The sequence below is a fragment of the Columba livia genome, chromosome 13 (genome assembly GCF_036013475.1).
Source record: "Columba livia isolate bColLiv1 breed racing homer chromosome 13, bColLiv1.pat.W.v2, whole genome shotgun sequence".
NCBI classification, from domain to species: domain Eukaryota; kingdom Metazoa; phylum Chordata; class Aves; order Columbiformes; family Columbidae; genus Columba; species Columba livia.
Genome location: NC_088614.1, coordinates 3741766 through 3765493, shown reverse-complemented (window position 1 = coordinate 3765493; position 23728 = coordinate 3741766). Strand labels below are relative to the sequence as shown.

At 37.8% G+C, this 23728-nt stretch overlaps 1 protein-coding gene across 13 annotated transcripts in view; it reads right to left on the bottom strand.

The window, feature by feature from the left end:
• FTO (FTO alpha-ketoglutarate dependent dioxygenase) overlaps nucleotides 1-23728 on the bottom strand; it is a 431926-nt gene that overhangs the window by 209910 nt on the left and 198288 nt on the right. The window contains exons 9-10 of one of the 13 annotated variants that reach the window (XM_065028675.1): nucleotides 20003-20164; nucleotides 11176-11304 (exon numbers count right to left, since the gene is read on the bottom strand). The exons of 10 other annotated variants lie outside the window; for them this stretch is intronic. In XM_065028675.1, coding sequence (XP_064884747.1) covers nucleotides 20158-20164 — 7 coding nt within the window. In that variant the 3' untranslated portion in view covers nucleotides 11176-11304; nucleotides 20003-20157. The remainder of the gene's footprint in view (nucleotides 1-11175; nucleotides 11305-20002; nucleotides 20165-23728) is intronic. 2 more of the 13 variants (XM_065028676.1, XM_065028671.1) reach the window with 2 other exon arrangements.

Here is a 23728-nt window from a genome sequence, read left to right as displayed (position 1 = left end):
GTATTGATTTAATGCACTTTTAAAATAACTATTTTCATTCTCTTTGCATAATCAGCTGGGGCATTGTTCCTCTACATTTGCAGAAACACAGATGGAATTGCTGATTTGGAGCCTTTGGAGAGATTTTACAGTATTCTCCAGAATCTAGGCTTCTATTAAAATAAGGTTTCAAGCACTTCTGGTTGTGAAGATAGCCTGCACAATGTAAATTGATGCATGGTTATCTTGTTGAGTCCACAACCAGACAGACAGACGCAACAGCACCGAGGGACCTGTGAACTTCCCCCACTTATTTTATTGGGTGTTTACTTGGGGCCAGATGCTCCTCTCTGTTGCACAGAACGGTGTTAAGTGACTGAGAAAAGGAGAGGAAAAGGAAATGGAAATAAAAACCAACAAAGAAGAGAAAAGGAAATCTCCACAGCCTGCTTCCCAGGGGGATACAGATGCCCTCCCCGTCAGTATTAGACTGCTGGAAGATTTGGGGCTGAGCCACGCATGCGGCACATTGTTTGAAAGACACTGCATTTTCCAAAAGAAAGCTACCTGAAAAGTTAATGAGGCTTCCAGCATCCTTTACTGTTCCACTTCATCTTTTGTACTCCTTTTACGCATATGCCAAGGAAAAATGTAAACGTAGGGTGGTTTTAGATGACACTGCGGGAGGATGGCCCTTTCACTTAATGCCCCCTCATTTAGAGTAAGCAATCCCATTTTCCAAAGAACTACAGGGTTTGCAGGCTCTGCCTTTCTGCAAGAAAGCTAAAACATTTTCCTTGAGTGTGCATTTTTCTGTAAGACAACTTTTCACGTTAATAAAAATCAACTGCTGTATGACAAATCCCTATTTGTTATATGTGGAAAGTAAAATCAAAAGAAACACGACTGAATGCAACTAACTGAAACAATCCCACTGGATCCTTACATCAGACTGAGCAGAAATGGGCTGTATCTTTTCAGCATCAAAGCTTTGGACCCTGTCAGTGAATTTGCATGTCTCATCAACCAAAAGGAAACTATGAAAGACTGACAGCAAGCACCATACAACAAAGCCAAACAACCACAAGACTAACTCTCTTTTTCGCAGATTGAAATTAAGATCTTGCTTATCACTATAACTTGTGATATAAATACATACGTGTACATATATACATCTCCCTCTGTATACATAGATACATATATACGCACACACTTATATAAGAGGAGCTTACACCAACATTTTCTATCAAGAGATAGGGTCTTGAACTCCTATGTGTCTTAGGGCACAAAAAAAAGGTTTATTATGCTGCAGAACAACATTGTCTTCCCTGTGTTGCGCACCTTGGCTGTAGCCTGCAACCAGAATGTTTATAACATATATTGGAACTAACACTATAAGAGCAATGCAATCCTATGGAATAAAACACAGTATCCTTTAGGTCAACATGAGGTCAAACAGAAGCAGGAGGGAACAAATAATAGGAAAATGAGAAAACAGATACAAGAGAGGCAGAGAAGCTCGAAAAGAGGAAAAAGTAGTTTAGGAAAATAAAAAAAGAGCCTCATGTAACCAATCACATTTCAATCTCTGCAGAATTTCTCCATGGCTGCTGTTTTGTTCAGTGATATTTTATCAATAAATCACTATAAAAATATACCACCACAAAAATTCCAGTGCTGGCAGAGAAACAGACTTGATGTTCCAGGAAATGCTACAGCACAACCAGGCACAAATACAAATAATATGGCAACAATATGCTCAACATACTTCTTCTGTACTTCTGTAAGTGGAGTTAATCTTTCTGATTACCAAACAAGACCTCAGAATTTTTTCTGTTTACCCTTTGTGTTTCAAATAACTGAAAATATTATAAAGAGACATTAAACATCCTTTTCTACTTTAACTTGTAAATAATTACTATCACCCAAATACAAAGCCAATAAATGCATTTCTTCACTTATTTTCAACTGCATTAAGGGAAGAAATTATTTGTGAAAGTTCAGCATCGCTCTACCTCAAAATTTTGCAATTAATGTAATTCTACAATATTTTTAATACCAACTAAAATTCCAGTATAGACTGAATGATGATTTATAGTTATTAGACAGGAATACATTTTCCTTTATGGAATAGGACTGCATTTGATCAATTTAAACACATGATAAACTACCTGCATCTGATCCTGCCCTATTTTCACCTACATTATTTCCATCAGTGCTTTAAAAAAGTGCAGGATCCTGATCTATAACATTCTATCAGTGGACTTGAATTCTCTCAGCACCATGAAGACTTATTCAGCCAAGTGAGTACCAAAATGCCACTAGCAGGTAAAACCTAAAGTGTCTATTGCAACAAATGCATAAAGCTCTTCATATTATTTTCCATGGTGTAAAGAATCTTTCTGACTGCAATATCAATGTCTGTAAACCACAGACTAAGACTTTAGACCTTCCGGTGGTGCCAACTCCCTTGTTTTATATGCTATGATATATAGTCCTGGCTTTGAGCTCTCTCTCACTACTGATGCTTTTGATGCTTTGTTCTCTTTTTACTTTAGGATGGAAAAAAACAAATAATGCTGAGTTCTTTTCTTACTCTTGAATTCTTCTGATGTCTATCTTCAAAACTCTCCTAACATCCAATTTATGTCATTCTTTTTCTTTCTTATGCTGTGAATTTGAAACGAAAGAAGGTAACATAATATCATAAGATCTACGGCCGATTGAAATGGCCTTCAGAGTAAACTTCAGAGTTATTCGTGAAACTATCTTGCCTCAACAGAAAGTAAAAAAAAAATGCTTTTCAATAGATAATGCAACTACTCTTGAAATTCTTCTTAGATGAAGCTATTGCCATAGGGAACACTCTAATGATAACAAAGTATATGATGCTGATGCCTTAAGAGCAGTTCAGATAGGTTATTTTGTTGGTATTTGCAAGGCACAACTCAAATTCGTTCTTGAACATTTATATGATTTCTCTTGACTGATTCTTTATTATAAAGTGGCCACAAAACCTGAAATTTGTGAGAATGAGAGAAGCTGGCATTGGTTGTGCTGATGGACCCAGGATGCTACTCTGACCTTAATCTGTCATATAATTCCTCTTAAAACATCACATCAGAATTCCAAAGACCTCTTACATTAGTTAATTAAGGACCTGATTCAATCTTCTATCAGGTATGAGCAAAATGCATAGTCACATATCTAAATCTCATTTAGCTCAGAGGAACTTTCAAATATATTTCAAGTTTAGCACAGGCTTAAAATCTTCACTGTGCAGGGCTCCTTGAGATGATCTCTACATCGCTCCTCAATGCAGAGCCATATACACAATTAACTGCAGCTTTTCTTGAGAATTTGAGGTAGCCATTCCATCCCTACCCCAGTCCTTATCCTCACATTTAGTCTCTAGTCCTGGTACTGTGCTGACCCTTCCCTCTAATTCATTACACAATGGGCATGAATCTTCCATGAGTGCAGATTCAAGATACATATAAGGAAAAGTATCCATTTCATTACTCTTATAAGACACCTACTGTTTCATCTTCCTTCGTTCTGTGTCTGCTAAAGAACAGTTATTTAAACTTTATGAGAAGTGGATGGTCTTTCCCTTCCATATGTTTTATTTTGTCTACAAATGTTATATTTCAGAGTTCATTTTTCCTAGTTTATTGCTTGTCAGCTGATCTATGTTAGTTGTTCCTTTGAATTAACTGCTGATGAAACTTCTTCTCTTCCTGTGTTACAAGAAACACTACTTCCCTGAGCATGCAAAAGACCAAATATCACTCCTACTTAGTTTGATTTTTCAAATAATATTGTGATTATATCAATCTAAGATACAAAATATGCGTTCAGCTTTTTCTTTGCTGAAATAATATTACTCCAGCCTGTCTTAATGCCAAGGAATTAATGTAAACTTTAAGGGTTTTGGCAATAGCTACACAATCTTCCTATTTCTGGTGCAAATGGGAGGTGTCCTTTCTTCTTTTTTTCCTTTCTTGAGTACTCCTGAGAAGTTATTCATTTGTAGTTTGTATTTCTTGGATATGTGCAGTTCTACAGGGGAATTTCACACACTCTCCTGTTTATTGAAGTGCATCCTGTTTATTGAAGCATCTAGGGAAGTTAAAGACATTCCTCAGCATGACAAAAAGCCCATTTTCTTAGACCTTCTCCCACAGAGTTTGTCCTTCCCACTTTCACATGAGCTTTCCCAGCACTTCCCCACTCCTGAGCAGGTAGAACACTGCTGCCTGCTCAAACTGTGACAGGCCTGGGTCAGCGATGTTCTGTTAACAGACAGCAATTTGATCTCTCTTTTTCTGAGCCTTAATGTCTTTACCACGCTCAGTTCACCTGATGTTGGCTTCCAAGTGTAGCCAGAGTGAAACACTGGTGAAATCACACTTGAACCGCAGGTTCTTTTCAAGTCCTTCAGGGCTGCTCCATGTACTTCTTCCTTCTTTATTTTTTTTTTTTTTTTAATTCCCTCATGGCCAGATATTAAAAAAATACTGTTCACTTACATTTGTCTCCAAATTTAAATTGGGAACCAATCTTTTAGAGATATTTGTGACCTCTCTAATTGGAAAGTTGAGAATACTTTCAGAGAACACCTTTTCATTATGAAAACTCTGGGCTTAAAAAACTTTCATTTGCCAGTGTCTTTTGTATTTTTGACTCAGAAACAATGAAGGATCATATTCTCTGCATCTCTACATTTTAGGAATCAAATAATCTGCTACCAGCAGCAGTCAGCTAGGGCTGTACCAGGAAGCTTCTACCAGTGTTCAGACCCATTCTCTTCTGAACTTTTTCCAGAACACACCCACAAAAGAACAGCATCAATCTTCACATACAGTCAGTGCTCTTTGAGGGGCGAATGTCTGGCACTACGCTGTGTTATAAACTTAGACCGAAAAGCTCTTGTGGCCCAATAATGTTGATTTGAATTCTGGAAATTATAAAGACTCTTCCAGTGCTACTGTCATGACAAAGGAAATGGAGAGATCCAGGTATCTGCAGGCCCTGTGCCACACCATTAGACAATACGTACATGATTCATCTGACGGATAATATGAATATATAAAGCATGCTAATCAGCATGTTTTTTTCTGGAAAACAAATCTTATTGGACAAACCCTTCAAGATGACCAGTTACTAAAAGAAACTATGGAAAAACAGAATGAATTGATTTATGCTAGCCACTGAATGATTTTTTTTTTCCCAAGTAGCACTGAATGTCAAGATAACATATACCATAAGTAGTGACTATCAGGTAACATTATGATAAACATCAATGGGGAATCACTACTGAATGGTGACCCTCAAAATGGATTCCTCAAGAACCCAATAGGATGGCCAGTATTAGTCACATTTTCATCAGTATTCTCAAAGTAAATAGCAATGATCAACTACTTGACATTTTTTGCAGACAGCACAGAGACTGATATCATTCAAAACAATGTGGGCAGGACTTAGCCCTGCCAGGTTACTTAATGATTGGGACCAAATATGTTATAGAACTATGTATTAATATAATGATAGGGAGAAGGATGACTGGAAAATTGATGAGTTTGTGCTCAAAACCACTGCATCTGAAAACAATGTAGATACTATACAGGACAACTCAAAATAAATTCCCAGTATAGTACCTAATCCTTCTGTATTTCACTAGACAAACAAATACGAGAGTAACATGGAATAACCTTGTTTCTAGCTTTTTAGAAGTACATTGAAGAGAGCAGAAAAAAGAGACTATGGAGGTAGGTGGAAAACACACGATAATGATTAACTCAATTTGCTTCACTTACTGGATTTAAAACTGATGGATTGAAGGAAAATATCTTATATGAAAGAGCTCTCTTGTCTAGCAGAGAAAACTGGAATTTGAAAATGAACCTAGAGAAATAGAAATAAACCTGTTTTTTACAATGCAGTCAACCACACACTGGGACAAACTATTAAAGGAACAGAATATTCTTCATTTCTGACATCTTCAAATCAAGAAAAGATTCCTGCCTGGAAACCATGCAGTTACACAGCTAGCACAGGGATAAAAGAATAATATTTAGTAACTTGTGACAGAAGTCAAAATAGGTGACATAAAAATCCTAAATACAACGATGCTCAAACTTTTACACAACCATTCTTTAACGAGCATACTTTGAGTGAGACTTTTAAAATTCCTTGTAAGACATCTTGCTGTAAACTTATACATTCTAATTGGAATGGATACTCCAGGAGAATGAAAGAAGACAGAAGACTTCTATTGTCAAAGTCCCAAAAGTATCAGCTTAGCCTTTGAACCCAGCACCACTATGGAGAGAAACACCTTGATGCAGGAAATAAAAACCTTTAGTAGCATCCATGTTCTCTTGCACTTGTTACACAGAGGCATGAGTCTAACTTTTTAATATAGGTAGGCTAAACTGAAAAGAGAATTAGCCAAAAGGTACGTACACACACACATATGTTTAATTTATATCACAATTTGTAATGAAGTTTATGACAAATATTCAAAATACCAAATTGATGGTAAACAGCATGTTTATAATTTCATTTCCTTTGTTTCTCTTCAAGCATCCCGGAATCACCAAAACATGCAAGGTCACACTGAATCAAGGGATATCAGACAATGAGAACCAATATTAGGAGAGATCTGAAAATGCCATTTATACTACTTATGGAACTCATACACATTTTCTCTGTGATGCTTAAAGCTGTCATCTGAAGGAAAATGCAGTTTTACAAATTACTACAGAATTGTTTTATTTAAAGCCCTGTACAATTACATTTATAATTATATACAAATAAACGCACTTAATTCAGCCTTATCCTAAAACAGTGGAGAATTTAGAATCATAGAACCATAGAGTCATTTTGGTTGGAAGAGACCCTCAAGATCATTAAATCCAGCCATAACCCAACACTGGCTGTACACCGTGTCCCCAAGAACCTTGTTCACACATCTGTCCAACCCTCCAGGGATGGTGACTCCACCACTGCCCTGGGCAGCCTGTTCCAATGCCCCACAGCCCTTTGGGGAAGAAATTGTTCCCCACATCCAACCTCAACCTCCCCTGGGCAACTTGAGGCCGTTTCCTCTGCTCCTGGCGCTTGTTCCTGGGGAGCAGAGCCCGACCCCCCTGGCTCCAAGCTCCTTTCAGGCAGTTCAGAGATGAGAAGGTCTCCCCTCAGCTCCTGTTCTCCAGCTGAACCCCCCAGGTCCCTCAGCTGCTCCCACCACACCTGTGCTCCAGCCCCTCACCAGCTTTTGCTCTTCCAGACAGCTTTTCATTTTGGTAATTTTTAAATTTCATTTCTGTGAATTAGTAATTATAGTACAAATCTTCAAATATGTGTATATTTAATTTATTAGGAATAATCCTTCTTGATTTCATTATTATTATGGATATAGAAAGTGCTTTTATTTGACTAAGGCTGGAATAACTGAAATAATAATTTGCTCTGATTGTCTCCAAAGTTGAAACAAAGCAACAACTTGATTTAATTCTCTATGCTTTTTAAATAACTTGCTCTGTTTCCAAGGCTGTATTTTTTTCTCCACAGCATTTAATTTGGCTTCAGTTAAGCAAATAATTAAAACATCCACACCTAACTTCAAAAATATACCAAATTTTAAGCACAGACTTCATGTTGTAATAAAAGCATACCAGCTGCTTCAGTATACAGTATTTACCTGTAAGCTCACCTGCTTCTTGTGCATATTTAACTAGTTTCTATGCCTTCATCACTGCTCCCTCCAAACGCCTCACCTTTCCCTGCTGGTGTCACAATAAGGTGCTCTCAGCACATGAGAAGTCAGTGCTTGGACTAGTCAAGAACTGAATTAACTTCATGGATTTCAGTGCAGTCCCTAATCCACTGGACAAGCTCCTTCCCACCAGCCTACTGCTGCCTCCTCCTTCTCCCCATTTTGTTCTCTCTCTGGATTTGACCATGCACTTCTAAATCAGAATCCAAACCTACAAAGGATGCCGTAGGCAAAGAAAGAAGCAGGCTGAAGAGCCAAATACAGATTACAGGTTTGCTTAGCATACCTGTGAAAGTTCCAGAAACGTAATTCTGTGATTAAACAAATTTAAAACAATTCAAAGTTCAGAAAGTGCTCTGTCAGCTAATGCCTCTTCATCCACTCCTTCACAGACAGCAATGGGTTTGAGGAAAGAAACAAGTGGTTCTCATCAGTCACTCTCACCTGATCATCACTGTACAGGAACCTGGCACAAACAACAGAACCCTCTCTAGTTTTCCACAAAAATAAGAGTTATGACAAATGTATCTTCAAGACATTTTCTTCATTAATTTGCAGCAATATCTCACTACTTAGGAGCTGCTAAAACCCTCTGTTCTCTAGAGATTTAGTGCTAGAAGGTGCTGAACATTCAGTTCTCAGTGATGAAAATGGGAGCTGACGGCTCTCAGCAGCTCATCGCATTAGACAGTGGGGATTGCTCACGGAAAGAGTGACAGCCGTACCTGAAAAATGGGAAGCAAGGTCCCAACAGCTCAGTTACTGGCTGGCATGCACCCAGAATTGGAAAAGAAAGTGATGAAGACAAAGTAAGCTTCGCATTTTATGCTTACTTAAAAAGCATTGCATTTTAAAGCTATGCTTATTTTAAATCATTTATATTGGTTCCACTTATACACAATCTATTCTGAGAGAATGAGCACGGTGATACCAAATTGTCTATTAGAGCTACTCACAGGCACAGCTTCTGTTCATAGCATGGTACAAAGAATGCTTATAAGCATTACCTAGTCATCTTAAATTCAAATATACCAGTCTAAAGCATTTCTGGGAATTTCTCACATTATAATAGTTTAACCATATGACTTTCTGTTTAATATTTTCCATTATACCTTATATTTGCATTAAGAGTCCTGGTTTCTCCTCATTAAAAACCATCCATGGGGAGTGTCGTCATTCTACAGCTAGCAGATAATTATATTTCAGATGTAAACTTATTAGACAGAAAAAGATGCATAGTCCAAGTCTCATACCAGTTCTACAGTGCCTTAATCAAATTGATTTATCAACCTTTTAAATCCATTTTACACTAGCATAATTGAATGGAATTCAATGGTTATTCTTATTTACAGCTAAATAAGGGATCAAGCCCACAGCATTTCTTTTCATGACTCAAATACTTTGTCCAAGGATCCAGTAAAACTACCTGCTTTCAATCTCACACGTGTTGAACAATTACGCCAGTGACAAGAACTGATGCCATTTAATCTGGGTTGGGTCTTTTTTCCCCCTCAAAAGGCAAGGGCACTTGGACAGTTTAATGCAGTCACATCAGAGTACAGCATGATCCCTACTTGTAAGAAATTTCAATGAGTTATTCTTTGCTTTCAGGTACTGTAGTCACTAAAGCAATTGAACTTTAATTCCATCTGACTTCAATTGTGTTCAAATTATAGTAAAAAGGAAGAAGACAACAAGCTGTAAATATGAAAAGAGACAGAAAATCATTGCGAATCATGCCTTTATGAATATTTGATGAAGAAAGGTTAGATCTACTGCTGGTAAATTACGAGAAATTATGTCCATCATGTGACTCTGTCAGCAAAGGTTAATACAAATAGGTTTGGATTTAGTTAAGATGACAACGAGGATTAAAAAAGATTTGTCCTGTCCTCGCTGCAATTAGTTTTTCTCCTATTATTATTGTAACGGAGTTTATTGTTAGGATTACGGTAACAGAACTACTGCTCAATGAAATCATTTTGTTTTTCATAATACTGTGGCAGTTTTGCAATAAATTTTTCATCTCTACTAATCTAGCTCTTTATTGTGCATTTGCTGAAGCAGAGATACAATCATTAACCCAATTCTTGCTGTTACAGGTCTCACTTTGACTGGCGGGAATTTCGGGTGCCGTCTCGTGGGCTGCAACAAGGCTCAGAGCTGCCCAACCACTGATCCCCACCACGGCAGCAAGGGAGGAGCTGCTCGGGAGGTGGGATGTCACACGAGCCCCTTTGGACAAAACCAATGATGACATCTGGTCTTGTCTGCACTTAACAGCTCTTCCACGCTCGTGGTGATGGAAAATGGGAAATTCGGAGTTGTTACTATACATGTAAGCAAGCAATGAGAAGGAAGGTCTTGAAAATCACACTCCACCTCTCACATTGTAACGGCTGCAAAGCACAAGCTAATGTAAATTGAAAACTCGATAATGTTTTCCATAATAAGAAATTGTTCATAAAACAACTACCAATGTGTCTACGCAAAAGCCACCAGAAGCTTAGGTGAAGTTAGGTTTTCTTCTGAGATGCATTTGAAATTTTAACTTCAAAGTTCAAATATTACATTTCCTCCTGTTCTGAAAAATTGCTTTAAATACAAAATTCTGCTATCCTGGAGTATTTTCTTTGCTCGCTTTTGAGTTTGAATATACACTTTTGGGAACACGTGTTGCAAGTGCAGCAGAAATTTCATTCAGATTTTTTTTTTGTGTGCAATCTCTTCCAATAAAAACATAAATTAAAACTCTAGAAGTACACAGCATATTAGTAGGGGTCCCCAGAATTGCTAGAAAGTGTTAAAAGTGACAAATTGGAATTGGCATGAACGGCACACTTGATGGCAAGCAGTCCTGCTTCGGTGGTGTCCACTGAGAGTTACTTCTGCAGTTCTGCATACTTCTTCCACACTTAACACCACGTGAAAGAAGGAAATTTAACACATCAGGAAGCTTGCTAGCTTATCAGAACATCTAATCAATACCATTGACAACAATTCTGTCTAAAAGCACTGGGGCGACCCTAAGAAAGATACAGAAAGAGGCATTCAGGACCTTTGCCAATATATTACCTCTGACCCAGGGCTTCCACCCCATGCCCAAGAGGCAACGTGGCTTCCACCTAACCGCTTTCCAGCTGCCTGGTTTAATAAAATGCACCCTTCACGGTAGCTTTGACCCAGCTAAAACCAAAACAAATAAAAAACCCAAAACCCCCACTAGTGCCGCAGCCCCTGAGGCACGAGAAACAGCGATTCAGGTCATACGGTTGCTACCCCGCTGCAGCCATCTTATCGGCTGTGCAGATCGGACTCGTGTAAATCTCAGTGATGTTCTCAACATTAAGGGACTCAGTGGGATACAAATGGCTTCTTCATGTACCAGCCTTGCTCACAGAGATTTGAGTTACCTGTGGAGCAACTTTCCCACTCGCTGACATACACCTGGTGGTCCTGAAAGACATCATGACAAATTTCCACTCGCCAGATTTAATGCTCTAAAAAGCACCCGGATTTTATTGCTCAAGTTGAAGTTAACTCTGAAAGACAGAAGACAGGGATGCATATGTCTCGAAATACCTCAGGTAGCATTAGGGAAATGAAGTGCAATGGAAAAAACATTAAACTCATAGTATATGCAACATATCAAGTTTGACTGTTGTTCGCATGTACTGGTAATGGCCATCTATCTTAAAAAAAGAAAAAAGAAAGAAAAGAGTAATCACCCTATTCTGAAAAGAAACATCTCAAAGCACAAATGTACTACACAGGAGTCATGGATCAGTATGTAAACTTTAAACATGTTGGCTGCTATAAAAACATCGGAAAGGAGTACAAGGAGAGTCACAGCTATTTGCTAAAATGTGCAAAGAATTGCATGTCACAGGGCAGGAAAAATCATTTTGTCATGTTATCACTGATTTGATTGTGTGTTTAGCCCTGAGACCAGACAGCCTGTGACAATAATTCTTCTATGTACCAGTGCAAGGCATCCATGGGGCATGGGTTATTTTAAGGACCTGACCCACGTTCCACAGCTGCACCACTCACTGAATTTTGTAACTTTTAAATAAAAATGTGAATTTGCTTTAGGATTGCCCAAAACGTCACTTTTTCAAAGACTACCAAATGAATTCTTTAACTTGAGGGTATCTTTTTACACTGATATGGAAGTAAAAAAACAAAAACCAATCACAACAAAAACAACACAAAGAGCAAACAAGCGAGGTCTTCAGCTTTAAAGACAACGTAACGAGATCAGAGATTCTGCCTGCAAAGAAATTAACTTACAGCTGATTAATGAAAGTAACCTTAAATAGTAGGCATATTGCCAATAACAGGATACTATAACAAAGGGGTAAGAATAACAGGCAGCTTTCGTGGGGCTAGAGCACAGCAGCCCAGAAGAGAAATTTGAGCAGGACACTGCTTACAAATTTGATCCTAGATTCTTGGAATGACCAGATAAGTCATATCTGCTATTAAGTCCTCTATACATTTCCCCCTCACATGTATCCTGTAGATAATTAATTTAATTGGTGAAAAAATTTACTATATATGATCCCTAATAAAAATTGTGCTTGTTCTTATAGGAATTACCAGAAATAAAAAAAATCTGCTAGGCCCTCTGAACCCTAAAGGTCCCCAGCTGTACTCAGAATTTGCTTCACTTTATGTCCAGCAGTATCTTTTGTCTATTGCTGTAATTCATTTAAGTGTCTTAGGACTCATTTAATTACTATTGCTCTCTATTCTCTTTGGTTGGCATAAGATCAAGCCCCAAAAGAATGAGCTTCGAAGAGACATTTAGCTGGTCTCTGTGACCTTTTTGCTGCCTCTTCTGCCCTCAAATCTGCTAAAAATGTGCTTTAATATTTTATTCCACAGAATTCCCTTTATCACAAGTGCTAAGGCCTCAAGCAGATGTAAAACAACAGGGTTTTTGTTTTCTTTTAAATGATCTTTGCGTATCTTCAGCTTGTTTTACCTTGGTAATTGAAACTAAAACTTCTCAAAATATAAAAGTGAGAGGTAAATGGTTGCTTGGATTGTGCCTTTTTTCCTTTTCCTAAAGTTATTAGTAATTCTGCTTCTAGATACACAAACAATATAGCATGATTGTCATTACAAACTGTTCGTAAGCTCATCTGGGTGCTTATGTTGCCTACATGATAAAACTAGTTTCATTTTTACTGATCTGGATGACATTTTTCTTGCCATTTTCGCCTGCCTACATTTCTTTAAAATAATAACATCATAAGCTGTCCAAAAGCTGGTAGAGGTCATTTGTGTATGCTTTTTCCAAGCCCCACACTAATATGAAATAACAAAACGACTTTATTCATAGTGGACATGGGTGTTTTTAATAGGCTTGCCAATATTTTCTTACTATATCTGCCAAACAGTACACAGACTTATAGATTAGTAACAAAGACAGAATCTATAGGCTGTAATAAGGACTGAGATGCAGTAGTACTCTAGATGCCCTTTATCTTTTTCAGTTACGAACAAATTTTCATCTGTTTTAATTTATTTTAGATCTCCAAATGATACCTTTAAAGGTCTTCATACTTCCACTTAAAGTCTCCACAGAAAACTTACCCTTTGTGTTACTTTAAATAATTCAGCAGAATTTTTTCAACACTCGGCGGTTTGTTGTACCTGAGCACTTTCACTGCCCCTTGAATTTCATCACAATCTGCTCAGTTGTCTATAAAATGGTGGGGGTTTGGTCACTTTTAATAATCTCAGCACCAGGGAGCTCATTAAAGCACCAGTTTTGTCCTTCTATAACCAGACTTAAGCTGTAGCTTCTACAATTAAGGTTTTTGTCTTCATCCTTTTGTATGGTATACAAAACTGCCACGTTTTGTTCTTCATTGTTGCACTTATTATCTTCTACCTGTTTCTCTCTCTGATTATCTACCACTCCCTCTTCTTAACTATCTATCAACAATTTTTCAGCCCCTCAAACCTGTTCTGGATCCCTAGCCTGTTCTTGTCTGAACTTTATATCCATCAATGAGTTTATTTTGTCCCTGTTTCATTCAGCACTTTACTTTCACCAAGAAAGACTGGAAACACTAAATGCTTTGAGGTTGTGCTGATCAGACATCACAGAATCACATGCTTGCTCGACTGAGGGAATAATGGGAGAAATGAGCACTAAATTCATCAAAATAAACATTCTGCTACAAATGAAACACAGTAAAAGCTTAATGAAGTTAAATGGATACGTGACAGTCTTCTAAAGTAGGATGTTCAAGTTAACCTGTGTGATGGTGATGCTAAAACAGCAAAAAACAGTGCAAAACCAACAGAAACAAGCCAGTTAAAAGTATTTTCATCAAATACACTGTATGCTCGCAAAGAATCTTATATTTTCACATTAAGAATAATCAAAAGGTATCATGTGTGTGCAGAAGGGGGTTAATGTCAATCAGATGAAGGATACACTTATCATTTCAAGACACGATAGTAATATCGATTACAGCAATAAACTAGCAGATTAACTGCAGTTCAGATTGCTATCTCCTAGGAAGATGACAATATGTAGATTTCCAACAACGAACAGCTGAACAGACAAGCTGTCCAGACCTTTTATACCTACACATTAAGACAATTGATCATGCCATCTTTTAAAAGCTGATATTTTCCCCTTCAAAAACAGGGAAAGCACAACTTTTGGATGGAAAATTCAAGATTAAAACAAAATCAAGACATTTTACTTAGGTGTACTTATTGACCCTGCACCTCAAGAAACTGTTAACTCAATCCCATAAAATTTTGTATGCTCTGGTTCTGACTCAATGAAGTTATTCAATACACACTCATCTGCAGGCACAGGTCTCAACAGAATTACTGAATCTCTTACACAGAGATCCATATAGCCTGCATAAGTAGTCCTGGAATGTTTAGCAATCTATGGAATTAAATGCGTAATTTTGACACGAATGTATACACAGAACAATTCGTGATTTCCATAGGAGGGCATTAGAAGCTCTAGTTGCTGTCCGAAGTGATCCATCCCTCACAACAGAAACTGCTAAAAATATGTATGTTATTAGAAATGGATTTTCCTGAAATAAAATGAAGTCATTTCAATATGACCAGGTGAGGACAGTAATTTCAATTGTCAGAAGGAATGGGCAATGTGTTATTCTACAAATCAGCTGGCTTTAGCAATGGCTGTCAGAAGAACTCAAGATTTTGATATTATCAGGGGGGTTATATTCATCTCTCAAAACTGCTCATGTGTGGCTTTGTATTTAATAGTTCAAGAAGAAACCAGGCAGCTATACTTTGGTTTTCTTGTTCTTCCTCTAAACCTTATGCTGGACGCATGACTCTGACACAACTTGTAATATTATGGCATGCTGACAATGAACTTTTTCCTATCAACCTTATATTAGCTTCAGTGCTTAATTTCCCGTGTAAATGTATACTGCGCACCTCTGTAAGAGCATATACTACATGCCATGTCCTATGAAAATTAGTGAAGTTAACATGAATAAAGTGATCAAGGTGAGCAATGTTATACCACACTTTTGTGTAACTAATGTATATTTTAAGAAAAAAGAAAAGTTTCATCCCTCATATTAAATAAACATGTTTGGAACTGAACTCAACAAAACTCCTACTCTAGGTCTGTGGAACCCTGAATCCAGACTGATGGAAAATGTACATTGGCAGGCTCTTCATAGTGATTAAGTGAGCTCATGCTGTGAACTACACAAATGCAATGCAGAATTGCTATTATTTTAATCTTTCAAATAAGAAAATTTTAAAATGCCAGTTAAAATTTGGCATGATTATAGCCATACACCACTTCTACGTTTCTGTAACACTAACGATTTAATTGAATTTCACCTATGTAGAACCATTGAACAACCAACTGTTTTGTGAGTGTGACCAAATGCAGGATTTTTCTGACGTAGACACCTGCAAACAGCCATTGCAGGAAAAAAGATCCTCACAGTTTGAATGGACACATAGAAATGCAAAAAAAGAAAAAAATTACTTTGACTTTTGGGGGTTCAGAATATAGTGGTTACTGGGTTGCATTCTACCTGGATGTCAGGAAGCAAGAGAAGTACCACAGAGGTTTATATCAGGACCTCTCACTTAATGGTTTAATCAGTGACCTGGGACAGTAAAGGACTGCATGTTCATCATAATGGTGTGTGACATCAGACTGTGGGGGGACGCTACTACTGGTCAATATGCTCAAGTGCTCCCATACAGACTGGAGGAATGGGTTAACAGGAACCTTACGGAATTCAAGACAGAAAAATACAAAGTCCAGCATGTGGGAAGGAATAATGATATAAGACCAACCAGGGTATTACTCTGCTGAAAAATACCAGCAGGTCTTGGTAGACACAAGCTGCACATGAGCCAGTAGTCTCTCTTGGCAGCAAAGACAGCCTATAGTATGAAGGGAAGTATGGCCAGCAGATCATGGGAAGCAACCTTCCCCCTCTACCCAACAATTTAATATCACATCCAGATACTATGTCCCATTTGAGATCTTCCAACACAAAACAGATGTTGATCAACTGAAGCGAGTTGAGCAGACGGTGCTCAGATGGTTGGAGGCTGGAGCACCTGCCCTGTGAGAAGAGGCTGAGGACCATGGGGCTTGTTCACCTGCAGAGGCAGCAGCTTTAAGGGGACTTGACAGCAGCTTCCTCATATCTGTGAGGAAGTCAGCAAGAAAACACCAGAGGCAGGCTCTACAGAGAGCTGCGTAGGAGCAGGACAAGGGGGAAGGGATATAAACTGAAACAAGAGAGACTCTAAACAGATATAAGAAAAAACTTTGTTCCCATGAGGACAGCCAAGTAGCGGAACAGGTTTCACAGTCTCCATCCTTGAAGGTTTTCAAGCTCCGACTGGTTAAAGCCTTGAGGAACCTGATCTGACCTCACCGATTATAATGCTTTGAGCAGGAGACTGACCCAGAGATGTCCTAAAGTCCCTTTCCAACCTCATTTATTCAATAAACCTGTGAACTAAAGTTTCTGACCTTGTTTCATTAAAGATATTTTAAATGCACATTATCTGTCTCTTTTTGGAGATGTAATCTCGCATCTGCTTCCATAACAATAGACAACTTATTATGTTGCAGCTAAAAATGTTGACTTACTTCCAACTTCCCAAAGCAGGATGGGCAAGAAAAAAAGATGAAAAACCAAACCTTTATTGACATAAACCAAGACAGAGTGGCTTAAGGTTTCCCAAAGTATTAACATTATAATTAGGAAACAAGAGGTTTTGTTCCAGCCCTGGGTTTCTCACAACATCCTGCCTTAACAGGATCTCTTGGAATTTGTGACTACTTTAAGCACAAATTGTTCTTCCAAAGAGATGTTGACTTTTGTGGTCTATTAAGCAAGCAATACAAGATTGTACAGTGACGCAAGTGCTGCAGGCTAAGCTGTACATAAATCAGCTCCTTTTCCCTAGGGATTTTGTAAAAGTATAGACAAGATTAAAAGTAAACTTCAATGTTTTAGCAATAAGTGGTCAAGAAACAAAAGCAATTCATACAAGCTTGCTCATTGTTTCATTTCCAGGTGAAAATATGTGTCTGCCTACAGAGAGATGGAGTAATTGCAAGGGGAAAAATACAGATAGTCCAGTCTCTTGGGGTGAGTGAAAATCAACATGCATTTCCAAACCTTTGGATCCTTCTTCCAGGGTATGCATCTTCCATTTACAGAGAGCCAAAGGCTCAGAAAAATCTACCCTGCTGTCTGTAGGACAAAAGGGACAGAACCAACATGTGTGTACCAGCAATCACAGCAGGAATTGTTTTAGTCTGCTACAGCCTGCAAGAAATCCTGACGGGCATGTATATGGGCTTAGATGGAGGGGAAAAAAAAGAAGTTAAAAAGAAATCTTCACAAGACAATGTTTTACGGGGCAGCAATTCCACAGAGGCTTTTGTTTATTTACTTTTAGATTATGCTGTTGTGCACTTTTTTCCTCATTGGTGTGGAATGACCTAACAAACCCTCTGCTGAAAAATCAAGTTCACCAATAGTATAAGCAAATACAAGCACATACCAAAAACCTACTCACATCAGTGAAAATTCTGACTATCTGCAGAAAAGTTTTCTATATCACTTTTTTGGCTAACATGCCAGATACAACGATAGTCATAGTTTGCATTGGAACTATTATATAGAAAGTCAAGGAATGGATGAAGTATTTATTTTCAGATAGTTCTATTCTGCAGTATTCCCAGTGCATACTAACCTGGAAATTTCTAATATACTGACAGAAACCATGGGCTCAGCATAGGATGACTTCCCAAGTACGTGGGTTCTTAGACACATTTTGCCTAATTACATTAACTACCAGTGGTCCCCATCTATTGAGAAAGCTGCCTTGTGTATGTTTCCACTAGATATATTAACAAGAAATGTTTATGAAGCTTTAGTTTCCTTTTTCCAAACACACTTCTCTCAGTTTGCAATGCCTCATATTAATGTATACAGTCTTATTCTGCTGTTCTTTCAGACAACGCTCCCATTTACTTTTATATAGTCTTCAGAATTAATCTCTCTTAAAGAGTAAACAGCAAAGTTTTTGGAGAAATTACATTAATATGACATCAAGATTAACCCTATGTATTTTTTCCCAAAATACTGGATTACTATTGCTTTTTAATGTAGATCTTACTTGAAAGCATTCTTTCTATTCAGTTTTCAAAGTACTCTAGACACGGCAGTTTCTGCAACTGCAAGTGTTATTTTCTTCTAAAATAACCTTTTAAAATTGATGTTACATAATGATATGAGCTAAGATATCTATTATATGAATGTACTAAGTTCACCATCCATAAAAGAGCAAGATTTCATGCTTTGTGAAATACTTTTGTATACTCCATTCAGCAGAGCTGTAAAATGGTAAAGATATTATGCACTAAAATTTCAACCTTAAAAATAATCCCTTTCCACTGGGAGCTCATGCTCAGTTTGACAATTTCTGAAATTTTATTTAGAGGCTTTAATTGTCCACCTATATCTCAGTAATATAAACATTAGCAACGAGTTTATGACAACTGCAATGAAATATTAGTAATGTGTGTTGAAGTCAACCCTTGTAGGATTCAAAAGAGAAAGAAAAAGACTTTAAAGTCTTTGACAATTAAAAGTTTTTCTACAGAACAAAAATAACTCTGCTTATAATGTAACTTCCATGTTCCAGCTTCTATTTCTCCCAGCTCAAAGCACTTTATAACATTGGTCCAAATAGTTCATGCTTTATGCTTGGAAGCACTTTCATTAACTATTTATGTAGGTACAGAAAGCAAGATTTGGTCCATGATAAATAATAAATCTTCAATAGATATAGCTGGGATCTTTTCAATGAAACATGTTTTCCATAGAAAATCCGAATTTCTTGAAGTCACAAAAGTTGATGGAAAAGGTCAGTTTCAATTTATTAGACATTTAAAGATATTTTGGAAAGACATTCCCCAATTGTAACAAACAAACAAAAACAGAAAAAACCCAAACAAACAACAATAAAACAATAAAAACAAACAAACAAACAAACAAAACAACAAACTCATTTTGACATATTTAAAACAAGTAACTTCCATTTGGAAATTTCAGCTAAATATCTTCAAAAGACCTCGCAAAACTCATTTATGTTTTGGGAACACAAAACACTCTCACTAGCTTGTCCCAAAGTGTCTTTTGAATTGAAGTTTATGGTAAATTGTTAAAAATTTGACTTTGTCCTTATAGAAAATACTCAAATTGTTTACATTTTTTCCTGAGACTCATATCTGCCCTTTATATCAATATTGATTACTACTATCTACACTTTCCTGTAGGGATATAGTTGAATTACTTACGATTACAGAGTAATTGGATTTTAGATCAGTGGGAAACAAAACCAGCCTGTTTTCTACAAACATGCTGAAAATGTATTGTTCTTTACTTCTGTGAATATTAACTAATAAAGCCTAATTCACAATCCAAAGGTGTGAACCTACTCTTCTATGCATCCCAGAGCTAGCTAGGATACACTTCACAGTTTACCTAACAGTGAGCAGTGTGGGTGTATATCTATCTATCTATCTATCTATCTATATATCTATATGTAGTATTTGTCTTTGATCTTGCCAAGTCAACCCTGTACAGTTGTTCTTCACCAGTACCCAACCGTTGTGCATTTAAAGCCATCGAGGGTATGACTATCTAAAGCAAATGTACTGACCTGGTTTACAAACAGTGTGTCCAGTCAGCCCATCTGTAGATGAAATAAGAAGGGACACATGGAACTTTCCTCCCATCATTTCAATCACTGGTAAAGAACTGGACAAAGCCCATTCTGGCTGAGGATTTGCTCTGTTCTCTAATCACCGTAAGTGCTCAGAACCTAAGAAAAGGAGCAGACTGAAGCTCAGCAAAAAATCCAAGCCAGACATGGAACAGCAAGAATATCACATAGATGCCAAGGGTGTGTAATTGAGAAAGCCCCATCAAACCAAGGAACAAGTTGTGTCCTGTCCCACACCCAAGTCTGCTGCTAAAACCAACCGCACTCTGCTACTTTGGTCATTCCATCTTCTGTGGACCTGTCAGGCAAATATTTGTGTTCTGACTTTGATTCCCCACCAAATACAAAATTCAGTTCTAGGTCTGTTCTGAAATAAACCCTTCTAGGATATTACCAGCCACCTGAGAGATTCCCAGGATCTCCCCCAACAGCAGCCCCAAAGTGGTGCAGCCATTTGGGTTAAATAAATAGACAAAATTAATGATTTTTGGACCTGAAGGGAAGCACAGGCTAGTCCTGCCAACAAGGTAGCCCTTTCTACCCTATCCTGCATGATCCCAGAATTTGGCTGGCAGCTTCTCATATGTGACACATATTATATATCTATGTCATAAATGTGACATACTTATGATAACAAAACAAGAAAACCTACTATTTGCACATAAAGGTATTCTGAAAAAAAAATAGTCATATGTATCTTCTCAGAGATGGCTTAAAGAACAAGAACTTAATGTTTCTTTTTTGTGATTTAATTTTAGCATTCATGCAGTTACAAATAACCTGAGGCATTCAAAATTGCCATGCTAAGGTATCATAAAGGCTGAGTCAGGACTTACTGTTGCCATCAAAGACCCTGAAAAGTAATCAGAATACGGTCATTTGTCCTTTGGATGTTGTTTTGGTACTAGCTCATTTAACAGGGCGCAGGGAACCCAACAAAATCAGTGTTTCTGCCAAGGTAAAGTTGAGGGTTTGGCTTAAATTAACAAAGCATGCCAGCAGATATATAAACTTAACTAAACACAAAAGTCTCAATTGAGCTAGAATTTTAAAACAGCTCAAGTAGACAAGTTTTCATTTTATATAAGAAAAGGGAGGAAAAAAAAGTAGTGATTTTGTCATGGAGGGAGTTTCTGAGCCCTCCCTTCACAATGGCAACAAAGAACCCGCTGCCATTCCCTAGGAGACCACCCACAGTACATATAGTATATTGGAAATGTCAAGAAAGAGCTGCATAAAGAATATGTGCCCTATTTCCTATGAAACACTTCAACATGGCATGCATAATGTTTGAAAATTTTCCACTAAAATATTGGCAGTTACTCCGGACCAATCTGGGTTGTCACTCAAATGTCAGGACAGAAGGAGAAAAGGCTGGGCCAGGTTTTTTTCCTTTGCTTTAAACTTACCCATAATTTGTGAGCCAGCTACCACCTCTTGCTACTAGTGGTAAACCCTAAAAAAAACTGAGAGGCAGCCCAAGCATTTGTAAAACCTGCACTGAGCTGACCTTGGGGTGGGCAAAGGAGACTGGCACATCACACCAATGTGACCCTGTGGCACCTGGTCCCCACAGCTCCGAGTTGTCACAATCCCCCTTCCAACACAGAAACCTATTTCTGGAATTGTAAAATAAGGTACTAAATGCCACATGGCTATCACACTGGTATAAGGCAGGGACTTTTCTCTACAAAAAAGATGACAAAGAGCTGACAAACAAGAGCACATGTGACTGCACAAATGTAGCCAGACAGTCCAGTTCTTGAGCAGTCAGGATGTTACTGAATTATTTTCCCAAGAAAAATCTTCAGAAAGGCAGTGGTAGGTTGCTTTTATCAGATATACACATACATTAATACTAGGTCATGCAGTAAACTCCACCCACAAGGTGAAGCTGCATGGAACAAATATGACATCATATTATAAAAAAACCCTGGTTTACATTATTTTCCAGCAGGGAAAAAAGACAACTTACAAAAGCATGGAAATGAAATATGCAGGTTATCTGTGTTAATTTGCTGCTCTGACTCAAACCCCTAGATCTTAACATAGAAATGCAAAGCACAACTTTTTAACATTCCCTCCTAAGCAGCTGCTTTATGAATAACTGGAAGAAAACCTTTATGCTTGGTCACACCAGCAGCAGGAGACAACTGGCTTTTCTCATGTAATACAGGGAATTGCAGCCAGTGCTTCATTAAAACACCAGACACTTTGGCAGCCATGGATGCTGAACATTGCTTACTGTTCACATCTGCGGGTAAATGACAGCAGGCTGAAACTGTTGCCTTCCACTAAAGAGCAAGTACATGATCCAGTGCAGTTAATCAATAAGATAATGGAATGAATCAATAGCAAAGATTTTTAGGAGGTCTTAATTAAACAAACACTTGCAGATACAAATGATGTCTTCAATCTATTGATGGTAGCAGGGTGAGGGGTTAAACATGAACAAAACCATCAACTTTATTTTACCAGCATGTATTTCTCTAAAGCACCATATAGTTTCTTGGCCTCTGCACTGGCCCATCACTGCATCCCTACTCATTTTCACCACCATGTTACACAACCCATAATAAAGCAAAAGCTAAAAAAAAAAAAAAAGAATTACTGAACAATTCAAGATGCGATGATGAAGTAGACAGAAGTCACTATTATCCACTGCTATTTCCTCTTCATGAAAGGTGCAACTACCTAGCAGAAATCCTAATAAACTCAGTTTCCAGCTGAAAGGTGTACAATTAGAATAATTAAAGAACACCTAAATTGATGGACCCATTAATGCAGGAGATCTCCAGTGGGCCTCCTGCACAAACACAGCAAGTCGATATTTTTGATTCCCCCAATGGTTCTGTGCTAGGCACTGTTTTAAAGAGACATCAATCTATGATGTCAGCATTTATCTAATGAACCTTCAAAAATCAATGTCAAGATGGTCTACTACATGTATGCACCCAATTTGTCTGTTCTCTAAGGGACACCAGATAAAACAAAAACATTATAAGAGGAGTGAAAACTGGCGGCGACCACTCCACCTGACCTTGAGGATGTTAATGGAAGGAGTGAAACTTGACCTGGCTGTAGGCATAAACAATAGGTTTCCAAAGGCAATCACTATTCCAATATCTAGCACATAATATATATGTATAAAGAATAGGTATTCCAAAGAGAAAAGAAAATGAGGTGGCTTAATTTAAGGATCTCTGAAAGTGCCTTTGTCAGCCTTACAGTACAATGACAAACAGGTTGTTATTTTTTAAATGACTATAATCAGGATTCTTAAGGATAACAAGATTACCTTAGTTATTAATATAATTCTCATCTCCGTTGCCAGCAGTACTTTCCTTGGCAGAATTCTCATCTGCACCGAAAAGCCAGCACGTTCAATCCCTTTCACAGCTATTAGCAAGAGTGGCCATTTAGCTTCACTGAACCTGCACATTCTCTTAGCTATTTCCTTGTTAGTGTTTAGACTCAACTTATCCTCACTATTCTGTCCACAAGATTCCCTGAAAAGGATGTTTCGACACGGTATCAGACAGCAAGTGGAGGTCTAAGTCAGCTTCTTCCCCTCTCCTGTTTGAATAATAACCTGGTCTCTGGTTGCTGCGACGTGGAGCTGCTCTGGCTCCTAACTGGAGGTGACAGGTTCTCTCTGGCAGA